Source organism: Tursiops truncatus, chromosome 10, assembly GCF_011762595.2.
Source record: "Tursiops truncatus isolate mTurTru1 chromosome 10, mTurTru1.mat.Y, whole genome shotgun sequence".
NCBI lineage: Eukaryota > Metazoa > Chordata > Mammalia > Artiodactyla > Delphinidae > Tursiops > Tursiops truncatus.
The window spans coordinates 42,955,281-42,980,483 of record NC_047043.1 but is presented as its reverse complement, the minus strand read 5'-3'; the positions used below and the strand labels follow the sequence as shown (position 1 = coordinate 42,980,483).

General features: G+C 40.5%; 1 protein-coding gene across 29 annotated transcripts in view; it reads left to right on the top strand.

Annotated features, from left to right (window-relative positions):
• Positions 1–25,203, top strand: part of DST (dystonin) — a 497,752-nt gene that overhangs the window by 357,712 nt on the left and 114,837 nt on the right. For 20 of the 29 annotated variants that reach the window (XM_033864484.2, XM_033864483.2, XM_033864472.2 and 17 more), the window contains 12 exons: positions 103–252; positions 393–608; positions 782–931; positions 2,314–2,547; positions 3,763–3,915; positions 5,992–6,225; positions 6,901–7,167; positions 10,208–10,756; positions 12,803–12,979; positions 17,779–17,902; positions 23,449–23,657; positions 24,876–25,193. In XM_033864484.2, the coding sequence (XP_033720375.1) occupies positions 103–252; positions 393–608; positions 782–931; positions 2,314–2,547; positions 3,763–3,915; positions 5,992–6,225; positions 6,901–7,167; positions 10,208–10,756; positions 12,803–12,979; positions 17,779–17,902; positions 23,449–23,657; positions 24,876–25,193 (2,781 nt within the window). The remainder of the gene's footprint in view (positions 1–102; positions 253–392; positions 609–781; positions 932–2,313; positions 2,548–3,762; positions 3,916–5,991; positions 6,226–6,900; positions 7,168–10,207; positions 10,757–12,802; positions 12,980–17,778; positions 17,903–23,448; positions 23,658–24,875; positions 25,194–25,203) is intronic. The other 9 variants (XM_073810890.1, XM_073810889.1, XM_033864492.2 and 6 more) reach the window with 2 other exon arrangements.

Below are 25,203 nucleotides of genomic sequence, written 5' to 3'. Positions count from 1 at the left end.
TTTATAAGGAAGTAGCTGCATTTGGGAATAATCCCATACATTTTATTTGCTTGAAAATCTGCATAAAGCCTATTGAATTAACATGTCCACATTTGTGTTTAGTTTTCCAATGAGCTACAACAGTGTTTACAGCACAGATCAAAGATGTGCGAGTATTTGGCTTTGCTTCAAGATATGAGGCCTCCCTTAGGTAACCAGGAGTCTCTGGATAACAATCTAGAAGCTTTGAAGAACCAACTTAAACAGCTAGAGGTAAGAATTGTCTGCTGCCGGTTATGGAGGGTAGTCAGCTGATATTAATTTGGAAAATTAAAAAGAGCATTTTTATATTTTGAATATTAGTTATATTTGTGTTTCTCACTAGGTATATCTGGGATGTGTATTTTTTGCAGACATTTGAATTGGGATTGGCTCCAATTGGTGTGATTTTAAGAAAAGACATGACGCTGGCAGAAGAGTTTTTAAAGTCTCTGCCAGGTGACTTCCCCAGGGGACAGCTCGAGGACCTGAGTGTAAGCCTCCAGAGTCTGCAGACGGCCTTCTCCTCCCTCCATGCCTTGTCTTCGGAAAGAATGAACCACATCATGATGGCTATCGACTCCGAGATGGTAGGTACCAGACCGTCTCACGTTGAGTCAGAACTAGTGTTTGGGAGAAAACTGAGGGTTTGAAAATTTAGTCATAAGATGATAAACTGTTAAGCTCTTAACACAGGATCATTATTTGTAGGAATTTGAAATTTGGGGACAGACAGAAATGAACATGCAATTTTATTTTCTAGTCTAAACTAGCAGTTGCCCATGAAGAATTTTTGCACAAACTTCAGTTGTTCTCACGTTGGATATCAGAGATGAGCACATCTGTGAAGGATGTGGAGGTCATGATGGTTCAAAATACTGGACACGTAAAGCAAAGCTTGGAGTTTCTCAAGGCAAGTGTCAAAGTCAATAAGACCAAGTACATCAGAAAACCTGTGGATTGAATGTAACAAAGGTTTAGAAAAAATGTGACTTTGCTGAAGCTATAAAGGATTATTTCCTTTTTCTCTAAGAGGTGTTTGTTCACAGTTGACTCAGCTATAAAATAATCACAGCCTTACAGATGTCATTCTGATGAGGTCCCTGCAGACTTTATAAAACTCTTACTACCACTGCATGTTGAGGTTGGTATTTATGTATTTATGTATGTATCAGTCACATAAAGACAATCATTTAAATCAGTCCTGTAGCTGCTTCACGGTATTAATCATTTCTGTCATGCCTTTCTTCCCCAAGTTCTTAATGTGAACAGCATCCCTCATGAATGGCGGGCAGTGACACTCCTGGCCTGCGAGTCAGAAAACTGAAATTCTGGCCTACTGGATTTATGTTTTAAATTCCCATGGTCTCGTGTATGTGCTGCCACAATTACATGGATATTATAAATATTAGCAAGGAATATATTTTTAACATCTTTATTGGAGTATAATTACTTTACATTGTTGCGTTAGTTTCTGCTATATAATAAAGTGAATCAGCTATATGTATACATATATCCCCATATCTCCTCCCTCTTGTGTCTCCCTCCCACCCTCCCTATCCCACCCCACTAGGTGGTCACAAAGCACCGAGCTGATCTCCCTGTGCTATGTGGCTGCTTCCCACTAGCTATCTATTTTACATTTGGTAGTGTGTATATGTCCATGCCACTGTCTCACTTCATCCCAGCTTACCCTTCCCCCTCCCTGTGTCCTCAAGTCCATTCTCTACATCTGCATCTTTATTTCTGTCCTGCCCCTAGGTTCTTCAGAACCATTTTTTTTTTAGATTCCATATATATGTGTTAGCATATGATATTTGTTTTTCTCTTTCTGACTTACTTCACTCTGTATGATAGACTCTAGGTCCATCCACCTCATTAGAAATAACTCAATTTCATTTCTTTTTATGGCTGAGTAATATTCCATTGTATATATGTGCCACATTTTCTTTATCCATTCAGTATTTTAATGTTGTTTCCCTTCAATGTGCTAAATGTACACAAGTTAGATCTTTACCTTTTGGTGGAGTTACATTTCAAGTAACTCTGCCAGACAAGGTTAATATATTCTGAGAGGGATTATTTTTTAATGTATTAATGACCATAGTATTGAAATAATTTCATCACTACCATTCAGTACGAATGAATGGCTTGACTCAGTGAATTGTGAAAAAATGTCAATAAAAGCTTGAATCCCTGATAGAAGAAGCATATTTATAATAAATGTTATTGTTAATAGAAACTTTCTATTGTGGCTTAACTCGCTGTTGGTAACTCATACTACTTTTTTCACAGAATGTGTTAAAAGACCTCGGACACACCAAAATGCAGCTGGAGACCACTGCCTTTGACGTGCAGTTCTTCATCTCTGAACATGCACAAGATCTGTCTCCCACCCAAAGCAGACAACTGCTGAGGCTCTTAAATACAACTCAGAAGGGTTTCCTTGACGTGCAGGAATCAGTAACTACCCAGGTGGAACAGTTAGAGGCTCAGTTACAGCTAGAACAAGATCTCGATCGTCAGAAGGTCCGCCTCTCTTTGCGGAGTGGGAATTCTTGGTATTTAGGTCTTCAGTGTGAAACCTGTAATGTAAACCCTAAGGGTTGTGGATAAGAGAAGACAGGAGAGATTTTCTGGACTGGTAATGAGTGAACAGGGTATAATATAGCGATCCTACAATATATAAAAGTACTGTGTGCTATAAGAAGGCTATAATTAGTTGCTTTTAATTTTCATGACCTCCCTCAAACTACTGTTTTCAGAGGAGAGTTTTGATTTTTTTTCTAGGAGGAGGAAATGTAGATGCATTGAGAAATTTCTGGGGATAAATTGATGAACATGTGGATAGAGAAGGTTAAGGGTATCTTTTCCCTTTGGGAGGTGGGTGGGCATGGCAGGGTAGGGCCAGGCTCTGGAGCCAGGCTGCCTGAGTTTACACCCCATTTATACCACTCACTTGCTGTGGGACCCAGGGCAAGTCACTGAACCAGTTTTCTCATTGGGAAATTGGAAATCATAGCAGTGCTTGCCCGGTAGTATTGTGGGCACCGATGAAAGAAAGAATTTAAAACCCTCAGGACCTTGCCTGGCATGTGTCAGGCTCCTAGTCAACATGATCTATGGCTATAGAATAAATAACTAGTATGTATATAAAAGGAAAACAAAAGATGCAAGTAATGACTGAATTAATCTCTTAGGGTGATTTAACGAATTATATTGAGGTGGTCCATCCAATAGCAATAATGAGCAGAGGTGGGGATGGAATTAGCCACAGTGATTAAGGAGAGATATTGCGTGCAAGGCTCCTTTGATCACTTCTGGAAGCACAAGCATGGTCTCCAGCACGGTAACCTGTTTACACGTATCGAATATTTTAACAGACAAATCACGACTAACTTCTGTTTTGATATCATTTTGCAGAATTAATTGTGTGTGTCGCAGGTTTCAAGAGCTTCAGAAAGTGGGATGTTTCTTCCTGTCAGTCAGAAGCTCCATCTCTTACACATATGCGTGGCCAGTGTTCTGTTGAGCTGTCATCCAAACGGGATCTCCTTCCTTGTACATGAGACATGCTCTCACTTTCTGTGTACCTTGCTCAGCGTGTACCCCACTGCTATCATGTTTACAGCATACTTAGGAGAGCTTACATAGAGGAAGCTTGCAAAATGTGTTCTCGTAAAGAGCTATGACAGTAGTGAGTTGGTGGCCACATTCACGAGGCTTTGCTTTTGCTCCCTTCAGATGGTGGAGGAGCGTCAGCAGGAGTACAGAGAGAAACTCCAGGGCATCTGTGACCTCCTCACCCAAACCGAGAACCGCCTCATTGGTCATCAGGAAGCCTTCATGATTGGAGATGGCACGGCTGAGTTAAAGAAGTACCAGTCCAAGCAGGAGGTAGAATCTAGCTTTGCATTAGTGGGTTGAGTTGATGTTAAGACTGATTACAAGTATTTGGAAAGCAGTTCAGGTTATTGGAAAGTAGTCATCATTTTAGCTTTTCGGAGGCAAGGTGCACCCAAGACGCCCCCAGACCTGAGCTTGAAACTTTATACTAAGAGTCATACGTCCAGCTCCAACAAGCCAGGTAATTTTCCTGGCTTTTTTTTTTTTAGTGAGACATCGAGTGGAGGCGATATAAAGGAGATTTGATAGTGGAAATACCTTGTGTGATGAGTTAGAATTTGGATCTGTTGAAGCCCAACTCACTTGCAAATCAGGAGACATAGCCATGAGTTTGGGTTCTTTTTCTCTCTTAACCCCATCCTATTCCTTTCATTGTTCTCTGGAATTTGTTTTTTTTCACTGAAGGAACAAACAATAATGACAGATAAAGTTTTATTTTGGTGTCAGGAGAAAGAACATTCTCACTGTAACGAGATCATCCAGTCCCAGACTCTACACATTGTCAGCTTTGTACCTTAATCTCTCTGGGCCTCACTGTCTTTGCTCAAACTTCCACTGCCATGTTATTGTCAGACTCAAATAGATATTTTATGTAAAGTGACCAGCACAGTTAATGTCATATAGTAGTGGCTCAGTAAAGAGTGTCTCTTTCTTTATTAAAAAATATTTATTTATTTTAAAGTATAGTTGATTTACAATATTATATTAGTTTCAGATATACAACACAGTGATTCAACACTTAATATTGGGTTGGCCGAAAAGTTCGTTCAGGTTTTCCTGTAACATCTTACGGAAAGACCAGAACGAACTTTTTGGCCAACGCAATAGATGATACACCATTTAAAATTATTCTAACATATTGGCTTCATTCTCTGTGCTGTACAATATATCCTTGTATTTTTTTGTATTCTATACATAGCATTCATGGATTAGAAGAATTGATATTGTTAAAATGTGCATACCACTCAAAGAAATCTACAGATTCATTGTGATCCCTATCAAAATACCCATGACATGTTTCACAGAACTAGAACAAATAATCCTAAAATTTATATGGAACCACAAAAGACCCCAAATAGCCAAAGCAACTTTGAGAAAGAACAAAGCTAGAGTTATCATACTCCTGGATTTCAAACCATCCTACAATGCTATAGTAATAAAACAGTATGGTACTGGCACAAAAACAGACACAGAGATCAATGGAACAGGATAAATAGCCCAGAGATAAACTCACACAGCTATGGTCACTTAATCTACAGCACAGGAGGCAAAAATATGCAATGGGGAAAAGACAGTCTCTTCACTAAGTGGTGCTTGGAAAACTGGACAGTATCTCTTTCAATTCAAATACTTCCTAGAAAAATTTGGGGAGGCTTAAAATAAAACTATGGAGAAAAACAATATGCAGAGTTAAACATAGTACTCTATAGAGAATGAAAGTGTAAAGGAGGAAAAATTACATAAAGAACTCTAGACGAAGGAAAGCTGTAACTGTTAAGGAGAGATCTTACTCTGAGCTTCCTAGCAGCTAGGGCAAAGAAGCAAACATTTTATTTTATAGAGCTCTGGTATTTAGAAGAAGTCATCATCTTAGTATAGAAATTACATTAGGAATAATTTAGCTCATAACTTTGAGAACTATTTGTTTTTATCCTGAGCAGCAGATATATGTTAAAATTAAATGTTTAAAAACAGAACATATAATATTACCATGTGTTTAAAAGCTTTTATAAATGTACTCACATAATGTAAAAAAATCTGGTATGTGCAAATATGTATAGATTACATATATAAATACTTAATTGTTTTCAGTGTTTTACAAACCACATCCATTTGTTAAACTTGCAAATCTCATACCTTTCTTTAATGTTCTCTGAGGTTTCAAATTATATTAAATATTGTGATTTAAATAAACCAACTCAGATTAACAGAGTATTGAATATGCTTTAACAACCTGTATGTGCTAGATTCTTCTCTGCCCCCTCCACCCTGTTTTAGAATTATAATTGTGGAAGAATTAAATAGGTAGTAATTTACTAAGATTTTATTTTTCTTTTGTGTTATAAGGAATTACAGAAAGATATGCAAGGAAGTGCACAGGCATTGGCAGAAATAGTGAAAAACACAGAGAACTTCTTAAAAGAGAGTGGTGAAAAACTGTCACGAGAGGATAAGGCTCTGATTGAACAGAAACTTAATGAAGCTAAGATAAAGTGTGAACAGCTTAATTTAAAGGCGGAACAGTCGAAAAAAGAGCTGGATAAAGTTGTGACGACAGCAATCAAGGAAGAAACGGAAAAGGTCCTTATTCAAATATGTGGTACCCTGTTCTTACGGCTTTGTTGAAAATGATGAGTGTAACAGCGCCTTGATTTATTATGTGGTATCAGGTGGTCGTAAGTGATGATTAGCACCAGAGACTAGAATTCTGGGTTTTCATGTAGGCAATTGACCAAATACTACAAAGTTTGAAGAATTGGCTTTGTTGAACTTTAAAAAAAAAAATTTTATTGAGGTATAGTTGATGTGCAATATTATATGTGTCAGGTGCACAACATAGTGATTCATAATTCTTAAAGGTTTACTCCATTTAGAGTTATTATAAAATATTGGCTATCTTCCCTGGGTTGTACAGTATATCTTAGTAGCTTATTTATTTTATACATAATAGTTTGTAGGCTCCGTTAAACTTTTAAAAACAATTTAAGTGGGATTGTCAGGCTTTCTACTTGTGAAATGTGTGAGGTCCATTAAGTACAGTTAAAACTTTGGAATGTGTTTTTAAGAACAGTGGAAACTTCAGGGTAACTGCCTGTTGCTGTAAGGCTTAATTTCAGTGTGTTCAGTTTTCATTGTGGGTCTGGTTTAATTTCCCTGCTCTGATTTTCAATGATCTAAGTATTTGCTTTTGGAAAGTCTTAACACTCTTGCCTCGGCCCACATTCAAGGTTATCTATTGTGACCTTTCCTGCCCAGGTTGCAGCTGTAAAGCAGCTGGAAGAGAGCAAAACCAAAATCGAAAACCTTTTGGACTGGTTGGCAAATGTTGACAGAGACTCAGGAAGGGCAGGGATGGAACAGAAACAGGTCATTGAACAGAACGGGACTCATATTCAAGAGGGTGACGGCAAGTCGGTGATGGGAGAAGAGGATGAAGTTAATGGTAACCTGTTGGATATGGATGTTGATGGGCACGTAGCGACCACCCAGGAGAACCTGAACCAGCAGTACCAGAAGATGAAGGTGAGTGGTTTTAAACAGATGATCTTGTTAAAGTCTATTTTCAGGTCTGTAAAGACAGGAAGCACTTAGCACGTGAGTTATCTTTTCAAAGCTCAGGGACCCTTGAGAGTAAAGTCCTTGTTTTAGGGTCATCAGTATGTCCATGTAAGTTATCGTGAGAATTCTAAGCAAGTGAAAAACAGTGGGAAATACATCATTGGATGTGGTGTTCTTCTCCGTGAAGCAGCGTTGTAAGGAATTAATAGAAATAACAATAATAGCTAATGTTCGTAAAGCAGTGACAGTGGACCAGGCACTCTTCAGAGCTCTTCCCATCCTGACTCATTACTGTGTTCATTTAGTTCTCCCCACCACTCTGTCAAATGAGAATATCATTATTATGGTGATGAAATTATTATTATTAATGTTATTCTCATTCTCATTTTACAGATAGGGAAGCTGTAACTTACAGAATGAGGTGTCTTGCCTGAGGTTACACTTCTAGTAAGGGGTGGAGTTGGGATTTTAAACTAGGCTGTGAGCTCAGTCCCTCTGCTAAATTCCAGCCCGGGCTTGCTGTGCCCTCCTGAGTTTACTCAAGTTCTCTCCAGACTTCAGGTCATCTTTTTGGTGAAGGCTGTGGCTGAGAAGAGGAGTGAAAATTCACTGCATGAAAAATCTAGGGCTAACATTAATGCTGCTACAGGAGCCAAGGGAACATTTGAAAGCCATTTTTAAAGAGTCACATAGTTGATCATTTTATTTCAGTGTGTGGCTTTTGATGGGCAGATGCCTGGGCCTCGGGAACATTTGCAATTCTGTTGTTTGCCTCCGAGTCTTTGTCTTTGGAGTCTTGGGAATAGAATGCCCTCTGTGAAGCTCTTCTAGTACAGGAAGTAGAAAGGAAACCAGAAGAGCTGGGATATTCATTACATCACAATTTCAAGGGGCTATTCCAGAACCTGACTGTAATTGGGTCTTAAAATGAAAAATCTAATGAATTCCTAAAGGAACCTGTGAGTCAGGTACAAAGGAGTCAGGAAAGGTTAGTAACTTGACCAAAGGAGTGAAAAATACCAGGGTGGACCCAGACATACAGGTGCCTTACCGGAAACACTTGTTTTTAGCCACAGCATGAAGTTTGCCTTCTGAACTTTTCACTGCTAAGAGTATGAGAATCTGAAAGTGCTTCACAAATTCCTGCTCTCCTGGCAAAGTGGAGAGATGGCCCAGAGGCTCGGGAGACACGAGGGCTCTCGTACTAACTCTCTGCGCTACGTGTTCTGGGCCCAGCCTGTCTCCCCTCATCTGTAAAAGGAAGGGATGGGTCAGGTGACTTTATAGGTATTATATACATCTGTCTGACCACGGAGATGGTGTATGAATATAATTCAGATACCGAAGAGAGAGAAAAGCCTGCGGGAGAAAAGTTATTTAGACAAAAGTATTTGTCCTGTGCCCACTGTGTGTCAGGTGCTGTCACAGACAAGGGAAAAAGGATTGATGAGTGTTCTCGGCTGGCGGCTGGGATCAGACTTCGCGGGAACAGCTGTCCCACAGCAGTGCTTCTTGGCCCTTTTCACTTGATGGCATAGAATGATATTTTCTCAACCCCTGAGTGCTCTGTTCTAGGTAGTGAGCAAAGTAAATTCCCTGTCTTGGTGCTTGCCTGCTGGGGGGTGACGATAATAGGGCAGGCAGTAAACATCCAAATTCTGTGGGATGCTGGAAGGTGGTAACTTTTTGCCAAGTTAGGTACGGGTGGGCAGATGGGGTGGGACCACCTTTCAGGGTTAATAGCCTCGTCCAAGTAGGTCCACATGGGGGGATGAGATTCCTGCAAAGACTCAGAGGAGGTAGGGGTTGCAGGCAGGTGTCTGAGGGGAGAGCTGGAACCAGACAAGAGAGCAGCTAGAGAAAGAGGTCCAGATGTGCCCGCGGGTGGGGGTGGGGTAGAGGTGGGAGGCCGAGTGTGTGGTGTAGGGAAGGGGGAGGGCCAGGTCGGAGAGGGAGCTCGGAGGTGATGGGATCAGGCTGTATGGCTCCACTTCAGACATTACAAGAAATGTGGAAAATGGCCCAAAAGGATTACTATGCTTTTTTTTTTTAATTGAAGTATAGTTGATTTACAATGTTGTATTAGCTTCTGCTGTACAGCAAAGTAATTCAGTTATACATATGTATGCATTCTTTTCTATATTCTTTTCCATTATGCTGTTTACCACATTTTAATGGCATATTGGGGTGGATGGAAGAAGCTGGTTATGGCTGGAGAGGAAGGGACTCTAGCCACTGAGGCCCACACGGCTGAGGGCTGAGGGCGGGTAGCTGTGCACACCTGTGACCTTTCTGCCCCACACCTGTGACCTGCCAGACGCTCTGCTCTTGCCTCCAGGGTGGACTTTGATCCCTGACATGTACCGGGCTCAACAGGCAGCATTCTCTGTGTGCGGTTTCCTGTGCTCCTTTCAGCAAACCTGTGATGTGTAGGGTTATTGTCCCTTTTTCCACATGCAGGAAACTGCGACCCAGTCAGCTGAGTAGCTCCAAGATGCTCCTTTATTATATGTGTTCCTTTAACTTCCTTTGGGCTTCTCCGAATGTATGTTGTTCTTGCTTACTGATGATCGTAGTGTTTTTATAGGTTTCAAATTATAGATTCTTTTTTTCCTATTAAATATCTTTTCAGGATCATTTCCTAAGAAAAAATACTGTACTTCCGTGATCAATAATTAGGTAAAGACATTGACAATCCCTTCAGGGGGCTCGTAGGGAAGGGATGAGTAAAATGAGAGCAGATTGTAGATGCTTGTTTTAAGGCTGGAACAGAAATTCGTTCCATTTTTTCCAACCTTCTCAAAAACAGTACTTTCCAGAGAAGATTGGAAATTTTAAAATTAGATTTTAAAATTAGCTGCTCACAAAGCAGCTTTTGCTTTTAGGAAGTTCACCATTAAGAGGGAAACAGCGGGCACCCTAGACAGGTTGATGGGAAGCAGGCCTGCGGGTCCTGGGTCTGTGGGTCCTGCATCCACATGATGCCTGATCTGCTCTCCCGCAGGCCCAGCATGCGGAGCTCGCGGCCCAGCACCAGGCTGTCCTTGTGGCCACCCAGGCGGCCCAGGCCTTGCTGGAGAAGCAGGGCCACCACCTCTGCCCGGAAGAAAAGGAGAAGCTGCAGAGGAACGTCAAGGAGCTGAAGGCGCATTATGAAAGCGCGCTGGCCGAATCGGAGAAGAGGATGCGGCTGACCCACTCCCTGCAGGAGGAGCTGGAGAAGTTCGACGCCGACTACGGCGAGTTTGAGCAGTGGCTGCAGCAGTCAGAACAAGAGCTGGAGAACCTGGAAGCAGGTGCCGACGACCTCGGTGGTCTGACGGCCAAACTGAAGAGGCAGAAGAGCTTCTCGGAAGATGTCATTTCGCACAAAGGTGACTTGAGGTACATCACGATCTCTGGGAACAGAGTGTTGGAAGCAGCCAAGTCTTGCAGCAGGAGAGAGGGAGGCGGCCGGGCTGAGCAGGGCCACCTGGATACCTCTGCCACCCACAGGGAAGTCCAGGGCAGGCTAGACCGTGCCACTGACCGCTTCAGGTCCCTCTACACGAAGGTAATTTCATTTTTTTTAAATTGAAGTACAGTCCATTTACAATGTTGTGTTAATTTCTGCTGTACAGCAGAGTGTTTCAGTTATACATATATATTCTTTTTCATATTCTTTTCATTAAGGTTTATCTCAGGATATTGACTATAGTTCCCTGTGCTATACAGTAGGACCTTGTTGTTTATCCATCCTTATATAATAGTTTGCATCTGCTCATCCCAGACTCTGAATCCTTCTCTCCCCACCCCACTCCACCTTGGCAACCACAGGTCTGTTCTCTATGTCTGTGAGTCTGTTTCTATTTCCTAGATAACTTCATTCGTGTCATATTTTAGATTCCATATATAAGTGATATCATATGGTATTTGTCTTTCTCTTTCTGACTTACTTTACTTACTGTGATAATCTCTAGGTCCACCCATGTTGCTGCAAATGATATTACTTTGTTCATTATTATGCCTAAGCAATATTTCATTGTATATATGTACCACACCTTCTTTATCCATTCATCTGTCGGTGGACATTTAGTTTGCTTCCAAGTCTTGGCTATTGTAAATAGTTCTGCTATGAACACAGGGGTGCACGTATCTTTTTGAATTATAGTTTTCTCAGGGTATATGCCCAGTAGTGGGATTGCTGGGTCATATGGTAGCTCTATTTTTAGGTTTTTAAGGACCCTCCATAGCGGCTGTATCAATTTGCATTCCCACCAACAGTGCAGGAGGGTTCCCTTTTCTCCACACCCTCTCCAGCATTTATTGTTTGTGGACTTTTTGATGATGGCCATTCTGACCGGTGTGAGGTGATACTGCATTGTAGCTTTGATTTGCATTTCTCTGATAATTAGCGATGTTGAGCATCTTTTCATGTGCCTCTTGGCCATCTGTGTGTCTTTGGAGAAATGTCTATATTTTTCCTTCCCATTTTTTGATTGGGTTGTTTGGTTTTTTGTTGTTGAGTTGTATGAGCTGTTTGTATATTTTGGAAATTAAGCTCTTGCCAGTTGCGTCGTTTGCAAATTCCGTAGGTTGTCTTTTCATTTTATTTATAGTTTCCTTTTCTGTGCAATAAGGTAGTTTCATTTTAAGGCATGAGGAATCTGTGCGTGTAGTTTTCGTTCTGTCCTCTTTAGTTTTGGAATTAGAAGCAAGAAATCTGAAAACTGAAGCAGGGAAAATAAAGTATTTTCATCCTACTTCCCTCAGTCTTATTCATCTGCTTTACTTCTGAAAAATATGTTTAAAGATTAGGAACGTAAAGTTATTTATTAAGTTCATTTGGAGTGATTTCCAGGCAGCCCTAGCTGTAAAACTCTGTAATACCTGTTTTGCCCAGCAGGTGGCGAGTATATTTTGAGTCTAAACAGAGTGGTTTGCTGTTTGCAGCCTCTGAAGCTTGAGAACTGAAGCCTCCTCTCAGATAATTCCCTTCACAAGGAATTCGCTTTACACATATATTTGGTCTGTGTATTATTTTAATACTTAATAGCTAACAGACTGTTTCAATTTTATTATTCTCGTGGACCAGTAAGAGAGTTTTGTTTTAAAAAAAGCAAAACTGAGAAAACATGTCCCTGTTTAGAATATAAGCTGACCAGGCTGCACAAATGTCTTGAAAAGCATCGTTGGCTGTTGGCCTTGGCTTCCTTCTGGTCTAGATTATTTGCCCTCCTTGTGTCTTGTGCAGCATATAGAAGTGATTTATGAAGCATCTTGAAAACCTTTCCATCTGATGCATACTATACACGTGGTGTGTAAACTCCGTGGAGACGAGCCCCCTCTGATGATTGACACCTAAACCCTTCATTCTGGATTAAGATCCAGCCCTCATGCAGATGTTTTTGAATTGGTTAGTTTTTGACTTGTTAGAGGAAGCATCTTCCTATAAAGGAGAAAATCTTCACCCTACAGTTTTTGCTCACTTTGGTTGAAATCTGGTGTTTTACAGGTGGCGAAATCTGGTGTTTTACAGGTGGCGTAACCCATAGGTCCTGAAGATTATATATAAAAGCAGTGGATTTTAATCCCCACCCTTCTCTCTTTCGATTTTCAGTGCAATGTCCTTGGGAATAACCTCAAAGATCTGGTGGATAAATACCAACACTATGAAGATGCTTCATGTGGGCTTCTCTCTGGGCTCCAGGCTTGCGAGGCCACGGCGAGCAGACACTTATCTGAACCTGTTGCCGTGGACCCTAAAAATCTGCAGAGGCAGCTAGAAGAGATGAAGGTAAAGAAAAGAGGGAAAAGAGAGATCCAGCCCCAAGGTAGTCCCGTGGAATGCCCTCCGCTCTCCCCCATTTTTGTGATCATTCCCCCAAGGGCAGGGGAGGAAGGGATGGGAAGATGTGTGTCTCCCTCTGGGGGGAGTTACAACTTGACGTCTGTTCGTTTCTCTTTCTTCTACTGTGGTTTAGCTGGTCTGACATTGCTGTCATGGTTCGTATTCCCAACCTCCTCATCCCCAGACAAAGACCAGTCCTGCCTGGGCCACTTGTGATCTTTACAAATACGAAATTATTTTTCGTATTTTATATTGGAGTGTAGCCGATTAACAATGTTGTGATAGTTTCAGGTGCACAGCAAAGCAACTCAGCCATACATATACATATACATGCACCCATTCTCCCCCAGACTCCCCTCCCATCCTTGTTCATTGTCTTCTCCTGCATTACCACCAAGCTCCACAGGGCAGATGCTTGGTCTGTTTTGTTCACTGCTGTATCCCTGGGCCCTTGTAGGTCCTTGATGAACATTTGTTCATGAATGGACCGGGGGACGGAGAGGGTGTCACTGTCACACTCCGTGTGGGTTCCTGTTGGGTTACCCCCAATTCACAGAAGTACACACTTCAGTTATCACCTTTCCCACTTCTCAGAGAGGCCACCTGCCCTTTTGAACATTCAAACTTGATGGGGGAATTGTGTAAATATCTCAGCCCCACCCACAGTGGCAGAGAGAGTCTAGCCATTTCTTACATTCCAAGCATATTTTAAAATCCTCATGTGAGGGGAGAGAAGTTTTGAAAAATTTTATTCTTCTTCCATGTGACCAATAATTTTGAGTTTGAAAGTTTCATGTCTTAAATCTTTTCTGTACTTCCTTTTAGCAGGTGGGTAGCAATAGCTCATTTCTGCCTAGATAGAAAGCAAACACTGTAATGCCAGTGAAACTACTGCCTTTCAGAATTTGGTTGCATCTGTTAGTTAGAGTCAGAAATCATTATTGTGCGTTAACAAGGGAAGCAGATACCCTACTGACTTAGCTTAATGTTAGGTATTGCCTGAGACCAGTGTCTTCTGGCTGGAAGAAAGCTGTCTTACCCTGGGGTGAACTGTGGCAGGTTAAGGCCAAGCAGAGAGAAGTGGGAGGAAGTGTGGGGTGAAAGGAGGAAAGAGGGGCTGGGGCCGAAAGGATGGAGAACTCTGTGTTTTCCTGGGCTGGAGTTTACCCAGCGCTACACAGGCACCAGGGCCATGTCCTGGGCCAGGTCAGCCCTGACGCTGATGCAGCTTCTGCACTTCAGGGGTGCATTTTCAGTCTGGAGGCTTTTTTTTTTTTTTTTTTTGGTTTGGTTTTTTCTCTCTCTTTCCGACAAGCCCAAGAACAGATCTGTCTTAATGAAGCTTTTGGTCCCCACGGGATGACGGGTCCAAGGGCAGTATATGTTGGCAGAGGAGATGTTGTGACATAAAGGCCATTATTTTAATAGGAACTGCCAGGAGCGGCATAACTATTAAGATTGCTTGTATTACATTTAATTAGGAAGTTAGGTATTTTTAGCATCGGAAACTGTGAAATAGACATAGCACATTTTAAGTTAGGTCTGTATTAACAAACTGATTTACATCCTGTGTAAAAGTAGTTTTAATGTAACTAAAAGAAAAAAAACAAACAAAAATTAAATGAATGCTATGGCTTTTTAATGAAATGGAAACATGGATTAATTCTAGAACTGGAATACTACCTTGGTATGTGCTGAGGAAAAAGACTCCTCTAGTTCTCAGGCAGCCAAAGAAATAGAAAAAGAGTGCAACGTCTCAAAGGAGAATTAATTCCAATTAAGCCGCAGCATAATTTTAGAATTAAATGCGTGATTAAAGTTGTTCCTGGCATATGGATGTGTTTTCCGCAAAGATGATCTCAGCAGGTAGAGAGGATACATTTTTATGAGGATTAAGGAGTCTCCATTTCTTTCATTTTATTACCCACATCTTACAATCATTTTTCTTTTAACAATAATACAAACACATAAGACTACTACCAAACAATCAGTCTTTTCTACATTTACAATACTCACTTCTACTTATATTCTGTTGTATGATAAATGTAATTTGGGACACTCAGTGGGTACATTTGAAATATTTTTGGCCAATAACACATTGCTACTAGCATGATTTTTAAAGTGGCTGTTGGCTGTGTTGTCAGCAGTCTGATACCCCTGGGCTAGAATGATGCTCTTCATAATCAGTGGACAAAACTAGATTTTAGCTTCATACAAAGCACAGAAAGGCAGGATCCTGGGACCCTTCTAGAGGTCTGGGTTTGGAGCCAGGCATGGGGCCAGGGAACATTGACAACATCAACCTTCCAGGCTTGCTCTGATCTCTGGGAGGGTGATGAATGTCGGGAAACTTTTATGAGCTGGACGAGTGCCCACGGCTTTGTCAGCTTCACCCTTTTCTGGTCCAGGCTGGAGACCAAGGTCATCATCTTGCAGTGTTCCCTGTCACAGATGCTTCTTTCACGTTTTGATTTCATTGAAATCCATTAAAAACAATATATGGCACCCATTTGAATACTTTAATTTGCAGTTTTGTCCCGAAGTAGTGTTATAAACCACTACCACAGCTAAATTAAAACCTGATAACGTTAGGAACTAAAAACTACTGACTCTCTTGAACATAATTATGAAGAGAAAAGGCATAGGATGTTTTGAAGAGAAGAGGTGAAGAAGAGATGCTTTTCTTGTAATCCATTTCTAAGTTTTAGGATGGTAGGTAGGGCCATCTTTGGTACTAGATGTTTTGTAAAACCATGATCACTTTTAAATAAATTTATTCATTCAAAGACATTTATGTTCTAGGCCCAGTGTTAGGGTTTTAACCCCTTTGTGTCTTCAAAAAACCTATCTCTGTCCTTGGGGAACCCACATTCTAAAAAATAATTTTTGGAGGTGCCTTTAAATTTATTTCATTTCCTGTATAACTGTGTGATGCAAATAAGCTGTACGTGTGGCTTAGACTTCAGTCCGTTTATAGGTAAAGTTCCTATTTTGAGGAATTTCTTACACTTAACTGCAACTAAACTTGTGGGAGAATTTCCCAAACTGATGCAGATTCTTTGGCCTCTGAGAACAATTGTAGGATCTGGTATTCAGATCACAGATCCCATGCTGGTCATAGATTGTTGGGCCTTTGGACATATGCACAGCTGCCTGTATATTATCACAGTTTCTTGGATATGAGAATTAATTGAGGAAAATTTTGCCATTGGCTTTAGACATTTGCTTTTTTGTTGTTGTTGTTGAAGGCTGAAATGGAGGGGGATCTTTTAAAACCTTACACTTGATATCTTCATTTATTTACTTATTCATTCAGTTGTTTATTCCAGAAACTTTCGTTAATGCCATGTGCCCAGCACTGGGCTAGGCAGTGATAATAGAAAGCTGAATACTATCAATTTCTAGTTCTCAAGGAGGTTCCAGTTTGATAGAAGAGACAAATCAGTGCAGTGTTATTCACAGGGCATGTGTGGGAACTTCTGGGGGCAGTGCTCCAACTCGAGGTGAGGAGAGACAGGGAAGAAGGCCTCCCAGCTGAATGTTACAGGTAAGAGCCAAGCTCAGGGTCGCCTCCCAAGGTCTGTGTGTAGAGATGCTAGGGCCTTGGGTCCAGCAAGAGCAAGTCGCTGAGGGATAGCTGTGTCGTGGGATGCTTCTGGAACAGGAGGGGGAGAAAGATGAGATTGAAGATAGAATTAAGAAATAGATTCCTTTGGACAATTGATGGCAGGCTCCAGTATCCCCTTTATTCTGAAGCAAGAGGAAGCTATGAACGATTTTAAGAGGGGAGTGGTGCAGTCAGGTATGTGCCTTCCATAATACATATCAGGGGCTGTATGAGGGGAGAGACTGGAGGCAGGGGCACAGTTAGGAGGCTTTTTCCAGTTCAATGAGAGATTGTCCTGTAGTGATTCAGATATACAGAACCAGAGCCATATTTGAAAAAAATATTAAGCAGGTGAAATTGTCAGGGCTTGCTGGTTGGTTTGCAGGTGGGAAGGAAGGAAGAGGCTCAGGTACCACCTGGGTGATGATGCAGCCCCAGGAGGATGCCCAAATCCACACCTTCCCCAGGACCTGCCCCAGGGCCACCCCATAGAGGAGGCCCCTCCTCCCTTCCCAGGTCCTCCCCCCTCAACCTTTTTCTTATTCATCTTTGGCACTTACCACTTCCTGCCTTAGACTAGAAGATCCCCATGGGTAAGCTTTGTGTCTGTTTGATTTTTGTATTTTCACAAAACGTAGCAAGCTTTTTTGGAATTTGTTAGATGTTAAGTAACTTTTGTTGCATTACGGAAATAAATATGACTCAGCATTGGGTCAGGATGTGTAAGTCCTTAATTATCTCCTTCCCTGGAGTCAGAAATGGTCTCAAAGGGGTTCTGCTGCTTGTGTGTTTTTTACTTGTCTTTGTTTTCTGGTGGTTGTGGGGGTATTGTATAGAGTCTGGGAGTGGGATTGAGGGGAACTCAGGCTGAGGGTGGAGGGTTTCAGGATCAGGAATCAGGCCGGTTATCATGAGCATATGCTGAGGGTTTATTCCAGGACTGAACTTGAATGTTCCCGACTGGCTGATGGTTTTGCTAATGTCACTTTATAACTGGCCTTATTCTAAGAATTCTGGGGTAAGCTTCTACTGATGACAAGTCTGCTCTGTCCAGTTTATCTTACTGTGAATCTTTTTTTCGTATTGGAAATCTGTTATTTAGTCCTACTGAATATAATTGAGGCATTCAATCCTCCAGGCTCTACAGGGACAGATATCAAGTCAGCAGGTGGCTGTAGAGAAACTGAAAAAAACCGCTGAAGTGTTGTTAGACGCCAGGGGATCTTTACTTCCTGCCAAGAACGACATCCAGAAAACACTGGGTGAGTGGCATTTCCTCATGTCTGGTCTTACATGTCCATTCTAAATGCAGGTCTCATAGTAGATACGGAGACATCGCTCGCTAGCATATTCTGCGTCACTATGTCCTTTCACTGTGAAGTGGCCCTTCTCGGTCAGGGCAGAGGCATGCCCTCCTTGGCAGGTGTATTAGGATCTTGGGAGTGGGGACTGGGCTGTGTGGTTTGCATACCTAAATTTTAATTTTTTATTTAGAAAATGTAGCAAAAACTCTTTTTAAAAATTTTAATATTAGAGTATAGCTGATTTACAGTGTTGTGTTTAGTTTCACGTGTACAGCAAAGTGATACAGTTACACATATACGTATATCTATTCTTTTTCAGATTCTTTTCCTATATAGATTATTACAGAATATTGAGTAGAGTTCCCTGTGCTGTACAGCAGGTTCTTGTTGATTTTATCTATTTTATATATAGTAGTGTGTAATTTGTTAATCCCAAACTCCTAACTTATCCCTCCCTGCTACGTTTCTCCTTTGGTAACCATAAGTTTGTTTTCGAAGTCTGTGAGTCTGTTTCTATTTTGTAAATAAGTTCATTTGTATCATTTTTCTTTTAGATTCTACGTATAAGTGATATCACATGATATTTGTCTTTCTGTGCCTGACTTACTAAACTCAGTATAATAACCTCTAGGTCCATCCATGTTGCTGCAGATGGCATTAGTTCATTCTTTTTTATGGCTGAGTATTATTGCATTGTATATATATATATGTGCCATATCTTCTTTATCCATTCATGGACATTTAGGTTGCTTCCATGTCTTGGCTATTGTAAACAGTGCTGCATGTATCTTTTCGAATTATGGTTTTCTCTGGATATATGCCCAGGGGTGGGATTGCTGGATCATATGATAGTTCTATTTTTAGTTTTTTGAGGAACCTCCATACTGTTTTCCATAGTGGTTGTACCAATTTACATTCCCACCAACAGTGTAGAAGGGTTCCCTGTTCTCCACACCCTCTCCAGCATTTATTGTTTGTGGACTTTTTGATGATGGCCATTCTGAGCGGTGTGTGGTGAATACTTCGTTGTAGTTTTGATGTCCATTTCTCTTAACAACTAGTGATGTTGAGCATGTTTTCATGTGCTTTTGGTTAATGTCTTCTTTGGAGAAATGTCTATTTAGATCTTCTGCCCAATTTTTGATTGGGTTGTTTGTTTTTTTGATACAGAGCTGCATGTGCTGTTTGTATATTTTGGAGATTAATCCCTTGTTGGTTGCTTCATTTGCAAATATTTTCTCCCATTCTGTGGGTTGTCTTTTCATTTTGTTTATGGTTTCCTTTGCTGTGCAAAACCTTTTAAGTTTAATTAGGTCCCATTTATTTATTTTTGTTTTTATTACTCTAGGAGATGGATCCAAAAAGATATTGCTACTATTTATGTCAAAGACATAAATCGTTCTTTGTTGCAGACATTCAGAAGACTATGTTTTCTTCTAAGTGTTTTATAATACCCAGCCTTACATTTAGGGTTTTTTTATTTTTTATTTTATATTAGAGTATAGTTGACTTACAAAAAACTCTTTATGTATGCAGCAGTCACAGAAAGTAGAACCTAACAAGATTCTGTTGGTTGATGGGATTCGGCCCAGCTAGACTCTCAACCTAAGGCCAGAACAGACTCAACAGACTCTTGCAGGGATCTTCTTGTCAAAAGCAGGAGCCAAGGGGTTAGGAGGTTGAGATGTTCCTGCTTCTCCTTTTCGTGGGGTCTTTGAGTGGCCTCACAGGGTTCTTCCGTGATCCTAGAAACCCTGTCGAGTTACAGCGATGCTTTTGCGTCCTCTCATGTTAGGTGGTGCCTTTCTTGAGGAAAGAGCTATTGTATATTACCTTTGTATCGACTCACAGTATTTAGTTTAAACTAAACGCACAGTGGATTATCAATTAACATTGTTTATTGTCTTATTATATTTTTTGTTTGGACTTTGCTACTTTTCCTATATTTAATGTGTGGTTTCAGGTTATTAAATATTTCTCAGTGTGAAATAAAAACTTTAACATAGCAAATGATTAACATACCTTTCACCCCAAGAGAGCTGGCATTAAAATCTGAGTTGAAATTGTAGGTAAAGAGAAGGATGAAGCTTTGCTCTTCTAAAACCACTCTGTAGAAGTCAAACCTTTTTCTTTCTTACATTCAGAATCTTTTTTTTTAATTTATTTTCAGATGATTTGTTTCCAGCAGTGTATGATATGCTCCTTCTAACCTACAGGAAAAATATTTCATCTTATTTTGCCCAACAGGATTTCGTATTCAAAGAGGCAAAAACCCTCGAGGTGAAATATCAGTAATATGACATAAAGTCCTGCACTGTTTCAAGAAAATGTAAAAAACAACCAAAAAAATTTATACATTTTCTGTTACAGTATTTCATCATGGATTTAAACACTGATATAGTGCAATTTTTTATCAATATTTTTTAAAATAAATTTATTTTTATTTATTTTTGGCTGCATTGTGTCTTTGTTGCTGCTTATGGGCTTTCTCTAGTTGTGGCGAGCAGGGGCTACTCTTCGTTGCGGTGCGCAGACTTCTCATTGCGGTGGCTTCTCTTGTTGCGGAGCACTGGCTCTAGGCACGTGGGCTCCAGAAGTTGTGGCAACGGGCTTCAGTAGTTGTGTCTTGTGGGCTCTGGAGCACAGGCTCAGTAGTTGTGGCGCTTGGGCTTAGTTGCTCTGCAGCATGTGGGATCTTCCCGGACCAGGGCTCGAACCCATGTCCCTTGCATTGGCAGGCGGATTCTTAACCCCTGAGCCACCAGGGAAGTCCGTATCAATATTTTTTAATTAAAGTATAGTTGATTTACAGTGTTGTGTTAATTACTGCTGTACAGCAAAGTGATTCAGTTGTACATATATATATATATATATACATTCTTTTTTTAATATTCTTTTCCATTATGGTTTATCACAGGTTATTGAATATAGCTCCCTGTGCTATACAGTAGGACCTTGTTGTTTATCCATTCTATATATAAGAGTTTACATCTGCTAACCCCAACTTCCCACTGCATCCCTCCCCCAGCCCCCTCCGCCTTGGCGACCTCCAGTCTGTTCTCTAGAGACATTCAGAATATTTTGATCGTGCACCTTGTCACGTAATTTTCAGCATGTGTATATAGATGCTCAGAGATGCACATGTATTTATTAATTACATACACCTATTGCTATCTTAGCACATTATGTACATTATAAGACCCCAAAATATAAAATGTTAAAGTAGATGATAAAACCGCGAATGATCCTGTATCCCAGAGCACTGTCTTCACCTCCCACCTTGGCAACCACTGCTCTTGGGACAGGGGCTTGGGGGAGAAAAGACGATTTTATATGTAATTCTGGTATTTGAAGAGGCATTTTGACACCTTCCCATTGTTAACTGTACACAATTTCACTTTCATTTGTTTAAAATCCATGTTACATTATTTTAAGACTACAGCTCCTCTCTGGCATAGTTTTTTAGGAATATGTGAAAGATATTTAAGATATAGAGGAGTTTCTCTAAGATCTATTTGACTTCTAAGAAAACCAACCACTTAAAAAAGTAACGTTCTTGGGCTTCCCTGGTGGCGCAGTGGTTGAGAGTCCGCCTGCCGATGCAGGGGACACGGGTTCGTGCCCCGGTCTGGGAAGATCCCACGTGCCGCGGAGCGACTGGGCCCGTGAGCCATGGCCGCTGGGCCTGCGCGTCCGGAGCTTGTGCTCCGCAACGGGAGAGGCCACAACAGTGAGAGGCCCGCGTAACGCAAAAAACAAAAAAAACCCAAAAAAAGTAACATTCTTAAAGTAAATTTTGTTTGTCCCTTTTTCTAAAATATTTTTTAATTACTAAAGTCAAGAATTTACTTCAGTGACAATATTTTATTACTAAGGAGTCCAAAAATAAACTAATACAATGTGTTAACTAAAAAAATTTTTTTTATTGAAGTACAGTTGATTTACAATGTTATGTGTGTTAATTTTATTAAAATAGCTGACTTTGCTTGGGAAATCACTTACCATAGCTAAACAGATATGATGGTGCCCTGTTGAAGCACAGAGCCGCCCATTTGAGAAACAGCTCACCTGCCAATCACAGCCTGCAGTTCAGATGATCTGCTCTGTGACTTTCAAATCAGGCTGTACTTGAACCCGCTGCTTGTCTGCCCTCAGCATCTTGGTGCATATTAAATTCTGTCCCCTCCCTGTTACCCTTCTCACGGGCTTCATTGTGTTTTCGTGAAAGGAGCATAATTGTCTCTTTCAATCATCCAAGCTTAACCTCTCAATTCAGTGAAAATTTGTCAAAGTGTTTTCTCATGATATAATATTAGAACAAGCAAAAAGAAATATTGTTTGTTTATATGGATTATGTACCATGAGCCAAACATAAGCATGTAAGAGATTTCATTTTTATAGAGATGTCAATATTTTCTTCCATTGAAACATTTTACAGTGTATCAGAAATAATTAAAATTCTTTTCAGATTCTTGGACAGTAAGTGATAAATTGATGATTAAAAACATTGTTTTCCAGAGAGGTGGAGTCGGCGGAGGGAGAGGTGAATACATTAAAAACTACTGTTCTTTGAACTTCTCATTGGTCTTGCAGCATAGAATGTAGGTTGTTAAAATATAGAGCTTTATATATGAATGAAAACTAGCCAGAAAGGTTTTTTTTTAAAAGCATCTTAAGTCTTTAGAATTGAAAGTAAAGTTAATCTTATCTGAGACAGGTCAGCCTCCTAACACTGTTTATTTTTCCCTTTGCCTGCTATTAAACTTATCAAATACATTCTATCTGTGTTATCTTAGAAGCATCATCTCAACCTTCTGTATTTTATGTGAATTTTCATTGTGTGTTGTCTATTTTTTCAGTACATTTGCATCTGCTAACTTCTGTGCGTTTGAGTACTTTACTTAGGATGTGAAGGATGAGAAAAACTTAAATCTTTGTGTGCGTGTGTTGTGTGTGTGTGTGTACGTGACAGAGAGAGCATGAGTGAGCAAGAAAGATCGAAATAATTTTTATGTGTAAAGGTTAATTCTTAATTAATCTTTATAAGAGTATATTGTTTCTTGAGATTAGCTCTGTAAGACTGTCACCTTTTTTTTTTTTTCCATGTAGTTATCAAGTGTGGCTAATTTGAAAAGTCAGGTTGAGAACCAATATTTACTCCAAAGATTGGCTGTTTGGATCACATTCATTTCTCTGGACAATTCAAATGTTTATGCATCCAAAAATCTTTTTTTCAAATGAAGATTATACACACACACACACAATTATATTTACACATATATACTATTTAAAAATTTTTAGCTTTTTATTTTCCACTAGGATCTTTTCTTTCTTTTTTCAGGTTTTGGTGGTGCTCTGATGATGCATTATGAATTTATCATTTCAACCTTTTTTCCTCTTCCAATTCTAGTGTAGTAATTTTTGTGACTCTCCTTAGTGTGTTTTGCAAAGGAACGGTGCAAAGAGAACTTAGTGGTTAAAGTTTCCCAATCCTTTTGGACTAGGTGACATTGTCGGGAGATATGATGACCTGTCCAAGTCTGTCAGTGAACGAAACGAGAAGCTGCAGATAACCCTGACCCGCTCTCTGAGTGTGCAGGACGGCCTGGATGAGATGCTGGACTGGATGGCGGGTGTGGAGCGCTCGCTGGAAGAGCAGCGCCCCGTGCCCTTGAACTCCGCCGCTCTGCAGGACGTCATCAGTAAAAACATCGTAAGTGACTTCCAACAAACCACTTTTAGTTGAAAATAAACCCAGCATCTCAGGTTATTCAAAAAGTGTGGATGTTTTCATGCTCTGCCCATATCAAAGCCTTTCACTGATTTTCACTACACATTTTCATCCCTAAAATTCATATATCCTGGGTTTTTCCATGTGTAGACATAAACCTATATATGAAGAACTTGAATGTTCTTGTTAGTGTAACATTATTTGCTCTTTTATCTGTGTATCTTCCTCAGCATATGAATCGTGGGTTATAAAGATCATTCTAGATGGCAGGGACCAGAACCTTATAATTCTCTTTAAGAAAAAACACAGACTTATTCTTCCCAGGAACTTGAACTGTATATACTATTGGGTTCTCTTGCTAAAACAGCACTGGAAATTTGGATAAATTTAAAATAATTGTTTGAAAGTTACTAAGAGAGTAGAGCTTAAAAGTTTTCATCACAAGGAAAAAAATTGTAACTGTGTGTGGTGATGGAGGTTACCTAGACTTACTGTGGGGATCATTTGGCAATATTTACAGTTATCGAATCATTATGTTGTACACCTGAAACTAATATAGTGTTATAACATTGTTATAACAGATAATTTTATACATATGTCAATTATATCTCAATTTAAAAATTGTAATATATTGAAAAAAATATAGTAAGCTCCAAGGATGGGTAGATTTAAGAGAAATTTAAGGCGTAAAGAGATGTCTCCTGAATATAAAAACATGGAAAGTAGCGCTTGCATAGAGACAAGTGTGCGAAGCGATTTTCTGTGGAGCAGAGAGGGACTTCCCTCTGTGTACTTTTCATGAACATCACTCATGGTACAGGGCATCCCCGCACACCGGGTCCTGTTTGTTCCTCACGGCTTCAGCCAGCTGCCCAGGAGGTTAATCAGATCAGTCTTGTTGTTGTCTAGCCTTTGAAAAATCAGGACCGTGGATAATCCCTGGGCTGCAGGAGATCCCGGGGTTACTGAGTGGCGGCTGTCTCCTGCCTCGCCAGGGCAGCCAGCCAGCTGTTCTCCAGTCTCCTTGCGGGGACTGGGGATGGGATTCCTCCAGGGACCAATCAGCTTGTCTGTCACTCCCATTAGCTTCCTTAGTCACAGGTGGCTCAAACTTCTGTTGTTCTGAATAGTAATTTTTACAAGTCTGACGTTATTTGTAAATATCATTATGTTACGTGTGTGGTATTTGGTTCATTTCAGTTGTTGGACCAGGACATTACGGGGCGGCAGAGCAGCATAAATGCCATGAATGAGAAAGTGAAGAGGTTCACAGAGACCACAGACCCGTCCACCGCATCCTCGCTGCAGGCCAGGATGAAGGACTTAGCCCTTCGCTTTTCAGAAGCAAGTCGCAAACACAAAGAAAAACTTGCCCAAATGGAGGAACTCAAAACCAAAGTGGAGCTGTTTGAGAACCTCTCAGAAAAGCTCCAGACATTCTTAGAAACCAAAACCCAGGCTCTTACAGAGGCAGACGTGCCTGAGAAGGATGTTAGTGAGTTGTCTCAGTTTATGCAGGTATGTTTCC